Genomic DNA, 13,576 nt, shown 5'->3' with positions numbered 1-13,576 from the left:
CCTGTTCAACCTGGCCTTGAACACTGCCAGGGATGCAGCAGCCACAATTTCTCTGGAAGTGCCTCCTTGAAAGAGGAGGTACATAGGGGCTGTCTGCTATTGAGGGCTAGTTTCTGCCCTTCAGTTCTAGGTGACTTTCATTCATAATTTCTAGGTATTTAGCATGCAAACTGCAGCCATGCTCTTTCCAGGGGGAATGTTTACTAAATGAAACATTAAAGGAATATGAAAGCTATTCTCTATTCTAATGATACTTAATTAGAAAAAAAACAAGGAAATAGAGTAAAATAATTAGTCTTAATAAGCAGTAATTGCTGAGTCTTGTGCAATAGAATACCCTTTGCCATTTAGAGATAGAGAATAATGATGCTGTGGAACTACTAACAGATGCTGCTTTGAATACTAACTTAATTTGTAAAGTGTGCTAAAGCTCTTGTTTTCTTAGACTATACAGTCCCAACTGTTGAGACCCTTTTGTACTTACTATCCATTGGAATAATGTCCACAAATGTATATTGGATCAAGAGGCAAGTTATTTATTTGCATCTGAGGTAAATAAATAGGCAACGAACAGGATAATAATGAAGTTTACAATAATTTAGTTTATGTAATGTAGAAGTTTCTCATACACACACAGAGGTGGTTTGTCTGTACTTGGTGCTTTGCACAAGTTTTTCCTTCAGATGAGAAAATCTGTTTAGTTTTATGTTTCATACTAATCTCCCTCCACACAGGGAACAGCCAAACCACTACACTGGCTGAAGCAGGGAGTAAAACCAAATCTTTGTTCTGTTAGTTTGACTTTCCCAATCTTGACAGTGAAACTATAGCTACCTATATACAGTTACCTGTACAGTATTTTAAGAGGTTTGCCAAACTGGTAGTGTCTGGCTGAGCCCCCCAGGCTGGCCCAGTTTTTTTGGGGAAGGTGCGGATTAACTGCACCCCCCTGCTTTAGTCTCACTTTCTTGACCTAAAGCTCGCTCTGCCCAGTTCTCACCCCAAGCTCCTATTAACAAAAATATCAGCACAGTAAAGAGGCAGCAAGCAGGGGTCAGTGCAGCCTGCCACTGTATTTTTATGCCAATAGTTCAGTAAATCTTTTTTTTGCAACCCCTTTTAATTGGGAAAACACTGCTACCAAATTTAAAAATAATCTTACACTTCTGTATGCTTTTGTTATGAGAACTTCCAAGTGTGACTGGATCTATAGCTGTGAAGAGGAATCCCTCAGTCCCATCTACAGCAACTCTCCACCAAGGTTGAGAAGATGGAGATCTGAACGTAATGCTCTGCTAAAAGAGCAGCCCTATAAAAGCAGGGCAGCAAGATGTCAGCAGCTAAAAGTCAAAGGGCAGATGAAGTCGGCAGCCCATGCTGGTGCTGGGAACATAAGGAAACAGAGACCACTTCTTTGAAGTACAATCTAAGGAAGAGGCGACCAGTAAGCAACCCTTCCTCTCGTCTTTGTGCAGTGAACAGAAACTTCACCCTGTTCACCATGGTATGATGACAGAGTAAATGCAGTACTATGGCTCTAAGACAGATCAAAAATGTGAAGACTCCCTAACTCAGAGTGCTGATTATGGCTCTTTTGGGGCTTAAAGTGTATTTGTAAAAAAAAAAAAAAGCTGACAGACTTGGGTTTTGGCAAGCTTTACACTGCATCAGGTATCATCTGCCTGGGCTGCTGTATTGATCATGGATTAGGTATCACCCATCTTCCTGCAACTACTGTAAAAATAAAAGCCCAACATGTTCTGTGTTTGAGCTAAAACAAAAGCATATACCTGCATCTGATCAAACTTATACTAATGAGTTGTTCTGACAGTGCAGCAAACTAGGATTCACAGTCCTTGACCAACAATGTTGGTTGCCTAATGTAACCCTGAGAGTGTCAGCGTCTTTTACGTGTGGTTTTGAATGATCTTTAAACCTATTCCCAGATGGTTTTCAAGCATAAAAATATACCCTGTTTGAAAGCGCTTCAGTATGCATGGTATGTGCTCCTGCCGTTTACAGCTGAAGGAAAAACTCACCCAGCGCTCACTCACTCAGATGCCAAACCCGTTGGGCCTGCTGGGTATCATGACTGACAATCAAGGCAGCGCCCCCAAGGGGCCTTCAAGGGAGGGCGTTCAAATCGCTGAGATCGATCCTATCTCCCCGGGAAGGGGAGGGCTGCAGTACTGCGACACGCACACTCACACGGGCACTCCAGGAAGGTGAAGGGAGCCTTGGGAAATTCTCCGAAGCCTTCCTGGAAGCGCCTCAAGCCTCTCAGGGAGCAGACCCTGACAGGCGAGCCGGCGGCAGGCCCGGGCAGTGTGCGGCCTCGCCACCGCTCCGCGCTGCAGGGGTTCATCAGGTGAGGGCTTTATCCCGCCGGCCCCCGGACAAAGCTTGTCCTTCCGATCAAGCCCTTCCTGCCAGACCAACCGCGGTGCAGACCGGCTGGGATCGCGAAGTCACCCAGGAACGCTCCGGCCGCCCTCCGCGCCGCGGAGGAACAGGCAGCGGCTCCCAGGCAGAGAGGAGCCTGGTGGGAGGTGTCCCGGGAGGGGGCGGCTCCTCATGGGCCTTCCCAGCTGAGGGGCTCCTCACAGCTCGGAATATCCTGCGGGAAGGGCCGTGGCCGCAGGGAGCTGCTCAACGCCCACCACCGGTAGGGGCTCGGCCCTGCTCAGCTCGCAGTGGCTGTGGTGGGCGCGGCACCGGAGCGAGGGGCCCCGGGAAAGTCGCCAGGAACGGGAATAGGAGGAGGCCAGAGCCCCGCCCGCCCCTCCTCTTCCGGGGCGCCCACCCTCCGCCCGCCCTTTCTCTCCGCCGCGCCCGTAGGGAGCAGCTGCGGCCGGCACGGCCCGTCGGGACACGCCCCGCCTCGTCGCCGGGCACCTGCTCGGGGCGGAGCGGCTGCGGCCGGAGCGGACGGCGGGAGGCATTGGCGGCAGCAGCAGCTCTGGAGGCGGCCTCGCTGGGGGTGAGTGTGGGGCCGGTAGCGGCCCCACGGCCTTGATGGGGCCTGGTCAGGCCCCGCCTGGTCAGGCGCGGGGGGGGGGGCGGCAGGGTGGGGGGTCGGGCCCGTGTAGCGGAGCGGAAGGTGGGTGGCGGGGCCCGGTAGCGGTCATTGTCCCTATCAGCGCCTCCTGCGCGCTCGGCACCGGATTGGGCCATCCCCCGCCCCGGCGGTTGGGAAGGAGCGGGCCAGGCGCTGGGGCTGCTGTGCCGGGCTGTGGTGCGCGGAGCTGCACCGCCTCCTGCAGCGTCCAGTGGAGGGCCTGGCGGGCCCGAGAGGCGGCCGGGACGTGCCGCTTTGGTCCCTCTCATCGATCCGGGCGGCTATGGCCGGCGGCCGTGTGTGCTGCGAAGGGGGGCTGCTGCCCCCATCTCGGGTCTGTTAGTGCCTGGGTGGCCTGGAACAGTGGTGTCTGTAGCCCGCCTCTCACCGCGTGTGTGTCCGTGTCGTTACGTGTGCATATATATATATATGTGTATGCACATCAGTGCGTGTATATTTTGTGGTATTCAGGCATTCAGCTCGAGCATTCAGCGGGGCTTGGGAGGGCCAGGAACAAAGCATGGAGCAGGCGGAACGAGACGCCGTTGGGCTGTCAGCGCTGTGCCCCCCGTGTCCCGATGATTCCAGAAAGCCCTTTTCTCTGAGGCCCCTGCGTGAGCAGCAGAGCAGGGCTGAGGTTGCTGCTCGCTGATAGCATAAGGACAGCTTTTTCCTCTGAGGTGAACAAGGCATAATAAATACCAGCAGTCCCTGTTCCTAGCAACTTACGTGTTGTCACACACAGATTTACACCAGCTAGTGTGTTTATAATAACTTAAAAGCAGTACATTTTTTTGTATAGCGGTCACATCTTGCTTTTAGCGTGTCTTTGGTCTAGCTTAATTCACATTCAGGATGAGTCAAACCAAAGCAAAATGAATTGGATTTGACTAGATCTGTGGCTTTTGGTACTTCTTTGGTTGGTTTGGCTGATTATACACCATTATTCATGTGCATCTGAGGAAGCAGTAGTGTCTTGAGAGGAATCAGTGATAGCAGTCTCCTCAGTTGGCTCGGCTCCATCCGGAGCAGCAGCTCCTAATTTTTACTGCAATTCTTAAACACCCCAAGTCACCTGTAAATACAATACAGGTTCTTGAATTGCAGTAGGGTTTAAACCAAAGGCTACTCAAATTGCTGGGAGATTTTAATTGCCTGATTACCTTCTGTGTTTGTGGGCCTCAAGGAAAAGCGAATGTTGTGTGAAAGTTTTGTTGGGTGTGGATGGCTGGAGGAAGAGCATGGAGGAGGATGCCAGGAAGGGAGGGGAAGAACTATGCAAAAGGAATGGAAGGATCTCTGGTGACAGAAGCCAGGTTGTGGCAGCCTGTGAGACACTGGGCTGGGCAGAGGGGGGCAGAGAACACGGATGACTAAGTCTTTCCCCTTGTTTTCATTTCTCCACTCTGAAGGACTAATCAGAAGCTAAGAGGCTTTTTTCTGGTGTTTTGTTTTAATATTGGTGTTGATGAGGAGAGGTGAAATTAATTAACTTCCTTTAAAGGCACACCCTGTTAACCTGATAAACAGCTGTCTAAGTGAAGTGTCCATGCACTCCTCCACATCTGCCTTCAGCAAAATAACTGGTATTTCTGCCACCACTTTTGTAAGAGCGATCAAACCAACTCTCCATCCGCCTGCACAGAGATGGGCTTGATTTCGGTGCAGCCTTGCCTTGTGGGTGTTCACCTGTCAGGAGGTAATGTAGACAGGGTTGGTGTCACAGCAAGCTGGTGAGCAGTGTAGTTGCATGCAGTTGGGTTTGCTTTTCCTCTCTGGTGGCAGCAGGCACTTGCTGTCTGCGGGGAAGGGAGGAAACATGCTTGGGAGCCTTCCAGCAAGAGCTTATTTCTCTGGTGTGGCTGGGCAAGGCAGCCTGGGCCTCGCAGCCTCCTGGCAGCAGTGCTGTGTGGCATTGCTGATGCTAAATAAATAAAGGATTTCTTTTGGTTTTGTGGTGGTTTTGTGATTTAGGGTGAAGAAGTGAAGGTCTCCATCATGGTTTGTACATGGTGGAGAGCTTTCAGTAGGCAGGAAGTTGTGGTTTGTCTCAGGGACTATGACAGGGCTAGATTTAATACTTAAATACAGGTTTAATGTCCCCTTAGAAACTAGTAGGCAGAAGTGGCTGAGGATGGTGCTGTGACATTTCAGGCTCTCTAATAGATGTGTGTTAAAGGCCTTTAATTCAGAGCATTATAGAAATAGAACACCAATATGTTTATGGGTTGTGGGGATTTTGTGTTAAAAAAAAAAGTGTTTGAGAGTGAAACATAGTGAAATATTTAATTTATTATGTGATACAGATTTGCAGTTTTATCCTGCTCAGTCTTTCCAAGTTGGCATCGTAATCTGTTTTTCTGCAAAGGTGAGGTATTGCCTGCTAATTAGCGCCATTAAATGAGTTGCTTTTAAATGAGAGCACGCTGAGCTTAAGTTACATGATCAGTAGATCTACTCAGTTATTTTTACTCCTTTGTTCAAATATGCAGGGAAATACTTCCTGTGTATCCCAAGGAATTACTTAAAATTTTAGTGGTCCATTAAGACATACTGTATGCTTCAGCTTATGCCTGTGCTTTCTGTAGTAGGTTTTCATCCTACTGTGAATGTAATAATTTTTATATGTCTTTATAGCAAGCAGAGGAGAGTGATGCTGGCATGCTGCCCCTGCATGGGATAGTTACCTCGCCAGCATGAGGCTTGGCTGTCTGTTGACAATCCTTGGTATTGGGATACAACCTGCATAAAGCCGCCTTCTCGAGTTGGTGCCAAAGAAAAAGGATAAAGCTGAGAAGGAGGACAAAAAGTTCTCTAAATCTGCAGTGGGTGCGGTTTCTGGAAGCCAGAGGCCCAGTTGCTGAGCTGACAAATGGGAGCATCGGAGCTCGCTGCGCTCCTTGGGTGGTGGCACATTTGGCCAGGACCCCTCACACACACCCCTCAGCCAGAGTGTCTGTCCTTGACTTCTTGTAGCTCATAGTCTTAAAGCCTGTTACATCTGTCCTGCCCTGAGGTAGTTAGTATGCCTTATGCTGGGAGTCACCTGTGTGGGCTGGCAAAGCTGTAACTCTGCTCCAGACATTACTTTGGTGCTGGGGCAGTTGTGCTGGAGCATGGGACAGGGTGTGCTGTGCACTTCTTGACATATTTGCTCCAGCCCTTTCAGGGTTGGGGATGGTGGATGAAGGTGCTAGGTGGGAGTTGTGGTTTTGAGGTTGAAGATGTTTGGTAGAAAAGTCAGGGGAAAATGGATGTATGTGTGGCCAGTGCAGCACTAGGACCCTGTGCCTGTGATAACGGTACCCTAGCTAGTCTAGGAAGCATTGGTTAAAGGAGATGTGAAGTCTTGTTGCAGATTCAGAAACATTCATGTGAGTTTGCTGGGTGATGTTTCTGTTCTTATACTCTTTCTTGGGCATTTGCTGTTGGAGGTTCTAAGATTTGCCTGAAAGCTGAATGAACAACATGCCAGGCTAGTGCCTTGCTTAGACAGTGGCTGGGGTGGGCGCTACATGGGGCAGCCTTTGAAACAACTTATCGACTAGAAGAGTTGCTAGTTCTATACTTTTCATTAAAGAAGAGCATAAATGAGTTCTGTATTGCAGGCTTCAAGATCTTTCCCTTTTTTAAGCCTGGAGTGCAGCTGAGCTTTTAATTTGATTGCATTTCTGTCAAATACTTGGCTCTCTTAGGGCTGAGGTTCTCAGTTCCTGGTTTCCCTTTCTTGACAGCCACTGCAGCATTACATGCTTTGGCATGTCCCTTGCAGCTTCCAGTTGATCTCTGCCAAGAAGACAGTCAATGAAAATCTTGTAGCTGCTCCTTATGTTTTGGGGCAGAATGAGGGAATAGTGAGCTGGGTAGTTTTTGCAGCACAGGTCAGTGTCTGTTTTCCTGCCTGCTGTGTGACCCAGCCTATGAAAGGCTTTATCCCTTCCTCCTCTGAAAGATTTGTGAGGCAGTGGCAAGAACGGTTGGTCAATCCCTTATGAAGGGGTGAGGAACTGCATTTCCTTTCACTATTGGTGAAATGGCAGTTGAAGAGCAGCTCCAGGTCAACTGCTGTTGAACTGCTTTTTGTGTCCTGTGTAGGGTTTCTTCCCTGACCTATTGTAGGTGATGGAAGGAACCCTGAAAAAACAATCCACGTATTTATGGTCTGTTTACAAGAGAGTTAACTACTACTACTCAGTCTTATCTGCAAGGTTTTAGCTGTTTGGGACTTGCTGGTGTGTGGCTCTTTGCATTAGGAAGAGCTCCAGTTCCCCTCCATTCAGCTAAATGACTGCAGTCATTTGTGGTTTCTTGTAGTTCAGGCTGGGGAAAATCAAGGATATTGAAGGTTGTTCTGTTCAGGAGAGCAAGTTGTTTAAATTGTATAGCCTTTCTGATAGAACCTGTGTTTGGTTGCACTTCCTGTACAATTTCTGGTCATTAACAAATTGTGTCTCAAGATACTCCTTTCAGGTTTGTAGTAGATGGATAGTACAAAAAAATCACACTTGTCAAATCACTGATCTCTCCAGTGTGGAATCAAAGGAGAGCTGGAAGCAGGCTTGAGGCCATTTCTTGTGAGCTGCTTTCAATTCCAAAAGTCAGGGAAAAGAAAGGCCAGGGTTTCCATTAGTATTTAAAAACTACCTAAGCATAGTTACTGATAACTCCTCCAATGAGTTACTTATTATAACAAAACAAGCACAAGCAGCGCTGTGATTGTAATAATATTGCTTCTTAGTTAAAAAAAAAGATAGTTTTTCATATTTTCATAGTGACAGCATCCCTTAAAGTACAGTGGGAGGGCTTGGAGAAATTCAGAATCCATATTGGTACTTCTGCTTGAATGGGACCTGGCTGCTGGATGGCTGACTTGGGAACTGTAGGGCCTTTGCCTGGTTCAAGTAATTCTGCTATAATCACTTCCTACCTGGTGCCATCCTACAAAAAGCTTGCTTTTGGGATGGAGCCATATTGTTGGTCTGAGAGAAGTGATTTAGACCTGAATTTAGCAATGTGCTTACAAGTTCTATATAGAAATTAATTTTGTGATTCAGTTACACTGGGAGTCTTGATTGGGGTCGAGTGTGTCTGCTGCCTTCATATGCTGTGTATTGCATCTCTGATCTTGCAGTGAGGAAACGTATTGTGTGGGTCGCTTTTTAGGAGATGCATTGAAACAGATGAACGCTGTCTTTCTACTGAACAAAAGGATTGTCTTTGATGAAAATTACAGTAGTCCTCTTTATCCTAAGGCAAGATCTAGGACATGCTGTCACAGACCCTTTTGTGCTTTTAGTATGATTGTCCAGCCAGTCTAGGAAGAGTAAAGAATCTCTCATTATATATATATTCATTTTTTAGCTTGATTGGTCTGCGATGGCAGATGCTGGTAGACCAGGTTCTGTACAATGGTTGGGTTTAATGGTACTTTTGTCTTCTTGGTGCTTACATAGTCACTTGAAAAGAAAGGATAAAATTCAGAACTGAAGGGAACGAGAAGAGAGCGTAATAGTGAATCTTGAACACTTATTGAGATCTATTAGCCAGGGGTGCGTTGGGTTTTTGTCTCTGAAATACTGTTCAGTTTAGTAAGATGTATTTCTTACGGGTGAGAAAAAGCAAAGTATTTTGGTCACAATATTACTTTTCTATGAAAAAAATATTTAATGAGTACTGGCATTGAGACATCATATTTAACTTTGGCTAATATAATCTCCGAGTAAGCAAAGGGCCTTAAGTTAATTTATGCCATACAATCCTCAGATACATGCCTTTAGAATCCAAGAGGAAATGCTAACTGCATATTTGAAAAGTCAGGGAACAGATATGTTGCCTTTGGGGTACTTTGGGTTTTTTTTGCTTCCCTATTGTGCTTTGTCACATGGAAAGATTCATTGCAGAGCAAATGCTCTCCTGGTAAACAGGAGACTTCTGAGATTTAAAAAGGTAAATTCAAGAAGGCTTTCTCCAGAACTGAGCTATTGCTATGTCTTGCAAATAATTGTCCAGTTAGTTTATGGTGCAACTTAATGAGCAGTAAATTAATGTTTCCAGAATCACTCTGAAATGTAGTGGGTCGCTTCTGTAACGTCCACCTGTGGTAGTAGACATCAGAAGCATGCTCTGCATGTATTCTTCTGTAAGGTACTGCTGTTTTGGCCATGAGCTAATCGTACAGAAGGATATAGCAAGGGGTAATATTTTATTTGACCAATTAGCATGATTGAGGGGAGTGTGAGGTGCTGGGTCAGGCATGTAGGTGCATGCTACTTCTCCAATTTCTTATGTGTCTTAAAGCTTGCTGATTTTTCTTCCCTTTCAGTTGTTCAGGTAAAAGATTTAGTTAAAGAAATTATTTGAGCACTAGGAATGTCAAAAAGGCCATACTTGGCCAGTCCAGACTAGTTTTCTGTTCCATGAGTGCGAGTCTGTGAGCAAATAATTACAGAAAATACCAAAGCACATAGAGTGACATTGACCTGGAAAATTCTTCCAGTTTCAAGTGACTGCTTGTTCATTAATTTCAGAGCTGTTGATGGATCTGTTTTTGTATCTATTTATATTTCTGGCCTTTAGAGCATCTTGTGGTAGTTAGGAGCTGTAGGCATGGGTATGTGGTCCAAGTTCCTACTTTTAACCACTTACCTAATAACTTTATTCTGCTTTAATCCTTGTGTTTGTTAAATAATGAATAATCATTTCATTCCTATTCACCAGCCACATTACTGGTGAGTTTGCATATAATTTAATTGCTGGTTTTCTGATTTTCTAACTTTTTTTTTTTTTTTTTGCAAAGAAGAGCAAGAAGGGTAGATTCCATGGGTATTTTTGTCATTCTTCTGTAACTTTTTGAGAAGGGGTGCACAGAGCTACTTCCAGGATTTAGAAGCAGTGCTTTCTGTCATAGTGCATCCATTATGTATTTAAATGTGTGTCTAGGTAGTAGGTTATTAACAAGGAATGCAAAATGAGAAGTGATCTTTTGTGCATTTTTTTTATGTACATGGATGAAGTGCGTGATGATACAGCAGTTAAGACTTGATAGAACAGTTAAAGCTTACAGGAGATCTGTAACTATAAAAAGGTATCAGTGCGTATTCCAAATTTGAATTTCAGTATATGTGAAGCTAAGAATATAACTTGCTGCAAAACCATTTTTCTTTGTAAATTGGTTTTAAAGCTATCTGTCTCTCCCCTCTATCATCCGTGGCATTCAACACATACTAACAATTACAGCATTTATTTCAGGCTGCAGCTTACTTGTGAGTTTATTAGCATTTAAATCCAAAGTGAATAGACAGCATTGCAAATTGGAGAGGAAGAGGAAGCAGTGGTCAAATATTTAAATCTTTATAAAGAAAAGAGGCTGTACTTTAAAATCCGAAATCAGGAAGAAGTTACTTGTCTTAAAATGGGAATTGGAGGTAAAAGTAAAACATACTAAAATATGCCTCACCCTGACTTTGAAGCATCTAATACTACACTTGTTAAGAACAGCCATCCCTGCTGCAATCTGTAGTACCATTCTGTTACCAGATTAGTAAATTGTATCATTTTTACAGCTTCAAGAAACTCACATAAACACATGAGAGAAGATGACAAGATCTAGATCAAGATCACCATGGTGGAAACCAAGGTAAATATTTATCTATAACTTGTGTTCTGAAATGTGGCTCTGTATAGGTACTTCTAATTAGAACTTAAAACTGATGTAAAGAAAGAAAACTGCGCCCAGAGTTGCTATTTCTAAGGTGTGGTTTTTTTTTCCAAACTAAATACATGTAACTTTTTTTCCCAAATTACAATTTTATTATGATTTTTTTCTTCTTAAAGCTGGAGGTGTTAGTTTTGGTGTCTGCCAGGAACCTTGCTCAACTCACATGTTTTGGAACTACTTTAAGCACAAAATCCAAGCACCAAACTGGTTCAGGTTGTTTTTGCTCTAACACCACCTGGTGCACTTAGTGTCTGTAACTTGCTTCTGGTCTACAGAGAGGGCCAGAAAATATTACTTTGTTCAAACACTTCAGGCTTTCTGAGCCTTGGGGGCTGATCCACAAATCGATTTTTAGCGCTGTTAGATTTGGCTTGCAGTGTAACACAGACTGAAATAATGGGAGTCAGTGCCCTTCTTCTTGGACAGTAGCCTAGTAGTGTTTGTCACCAGAATAACATCGGGGTTACTGCATGCTGTTAGTTACCCACCTAATCTTTAGGATTTGCAATGCAATTTTGAGGTTTTAAAGGAGGCTAGAATACAATTTTATGCTTTCAAGAGCTTGAAACTACTTTTCTGTTGGTTTTGGGTTGCTTTTCTAAATGGACTAATGAAGTTGTGATGACCAAGACAAAGGGAGTTTATTGAATAGCAAAGAAAAATGTGTGTGGGCTTTTGTTTCTTTGTTTTTTAAAAGACTAATCCTGTCTACTTCCCTACTAGATTGATAGTCTGGAATAGGTCTTCCTAGTGAAGAGCAGGGAGGAATGCCCCAGCTGTCATTAAAATGCAAGCCTTAACCAGAACAAGATGGGGTGGGAGCAGCAGTATAGGCACTATTGGAAGTTAGCCACTATAGTTTTGTGAAGAGCTGTGGCTCTGAGTTTGAGCCTTTATGCAGAAAAGGAGCAAAAAGTTATGGCAAATTGTACATTTGAAATATGTGGACAAAGAAAGTGACTTCCTTGAATTTTTTTTCAACTTGTATTCTTAGGTTTTATTAAAGAGTGTATTGGGAGTAAACACTGAATCACAGAGTGGTTTGGGTTGGAAGGGACCTTAAAGACCATCTAGTCCAACCCCCCTACCATGGGCAGGGGCACCTTCCACTAGACCAGATTGCTCAAGGCCCTATCCAGCCTAGTCTGGTGGGGCGCAAGCAGAACTGTTATGCCTGGGGATGGCTTTCTGGTTCTTGCTAGTGGCTTGTGATGTTTTTCTTTATTTAAGGAGATTTTGGCTAAAAACTCCTAGCAGGTTGCTTTCATTTCTGTAACTGCAGGAGAAAATACAAAGCTGATTTGGTTCAATTAAGTGGATCTTAGCAATTCAGTCTTTGAAAGCAAAAACTGTAATAAGTGTGGAAGTGCTTATGTGTGCATGTGTGTAGATGTATGTATGTGTATACACAATTATACAGAAAGACCAAAACCTCTATCTCAGACTTGATCTTTTCTGCCTGTGTGATATTTTAAATACAGTATTTTATAATGTTTTTAGTTTTTGAGGTGGTTTTGTCATGCAAAAAAAACCAGAAAAGGTGGTTGTTATTTCTTCTGCTCCATTTCTTCATATGCTTTTTGCCCTTTCCCCTTCTTTCTCTTGGCACTCGAAAAATATAGGGAATGCTTGAAAGTGTGAAAATTTGTATAACAGTTGTCTTAAATGTAGTGGAAACTTCATATATATGAAATTATTTTTAGTTTTAAGTGAAAATATGCCAAGAGAAAAATGATTGACTTGCTACTATTTTGAATGGGTATTCTTACTGTGAAAACTTTCCACAGAGTAAAAGTAAGCTTGATACTCCAGCCAAGCAAATGACGCTTTGAATAGCTTGGTTTAAATTTTTTTTTACCAGTTGATTAAAATTGTGTATTAAACTGTATTTCCTTAGGGAATAGCTATGCTCATTAAGAGTTGATTCAATTTTATGAGACTACTCAAAGTGGTTTTTATTTTTGCCATAGGTCCTTATCTCCAGCATTTAGGAGTCCAGAGCACCATAGGCAAAGGCATGCTCATATTAGTTACGACTGTGAATATAAAAGCTTTCGTAAGGACCCAAAGAAGCCTATGCCGTGGAGAATAGAAGATGAAAAATACGGACAAAGCAATTTCAGGTTTGCACCTCATGGAAATAACCACCAGAGAATATATGAACGTAGATCACCTTCACCAAGCCTAAAAAGAATTCCCATGGAAGATACTTACAGTCATAAACCCTACAGAACCCATTCATCTGAAAGAACTGAAAGCAATAGGAGATGCCAGTTACCACCAAAATACTCAGAAATACCATATAAAGAGCCTGATCGTCCATTTTACCAACACAAAATGGAAGACAGATACATGTTTGAGCACTGCAAGCTCGCTGGAAATGAAAAAGGAATGAAACCTTTTCATAGACCGTTAGGGACTTCATGTAAACTTGAAAGAAAATGGCACGAAGATGACTTGAGGCACCAGAGGTTACATGAAGAGAAGTATGGTCAGTCACCCAGAAGAGTTTCTGATGAATTTACGGCAAGGAGCCCTTTACAGAAGAGGTATAGGAATAAAATAATTAAAACCTGGGTATTGTGGTATAAAGCCTCAAGTGAAAGTCTGTTTTCATTATAGTTGAAGATATCCACCTTGAAACACGTTGGCCACTTTGTAGGTTAATTATGGGCGACTGGTAGTAGTGAAGTATTTGTCTTTTAAGTAGATCGTGTTGATGGCTAGAGTATGAAAGAATAATATTTCCCTCTTAAGAGCCCCTGCACATCTGTACCTTGGCGTGAGGGATTATGGGTTAA

General features: G+C 43.9%; 1 protein-coding gene across 3 annotated transcripts in view; it reads left to right on the top strand.

Annotated features, from left to right (window-relative positions):
- Nucleotides 1-2,768: 2,768 nt before the first annotated feature.
- Nucleotides 2,769-13,576, top strand: part of BCLAF3 (BCLAF1 and THRAP3 family member 3) — a 31,248-nt gene continuing 20,440 nt past the window's right edge. The window contains exons 1-3 of one of the 3 annotated variants that reach the window (XR_008973510.1): nt 2,769-2,980; nt 10,621-10,694; nt 12,746-13,324. Coding sequence is in view for 2 of the 3 variants with exons in the window: in XM_057419477.1 (XP_057275460.1) it covers nt 10,654-10,694; nt 12,746-13,324 (620 nt within the window). In the remaining variant the exon portion in view is untranslated. The remainder of the gene's footprint in view (nt 2,981-10,620; nt 10,695-12,745; nt 13,325-13,576) is intronic. The other 2 variants (XM_057419477.1, XM_057419476.1) reach the window with 2 other exon arrangements.

The sequence above is a fragment of the Pezoporus wallicus genome, unplaced genomic scaffold (genome assembly GCF_028554395.1).
Source record: "Pezoporus wallicus isolate ANWC-B61680 ecotype Strahan unplaced genomic scaffold, APGP_CSIRO_Pwel_v1 contig_5767, whole genome shotgun sequence".
Classification (NCBI taxonomy): domain Eukaryota; kingdom Metazoa; phylum Chordata; class Aves; order Psittaciformes; family Psittacidae; genus Pezoporus; species Pezoporus wallicus.
Note: the sequence above shows the minus strand (reverse complement) of the source record. Positions and strands in the feature narration are given on the sequence as shown.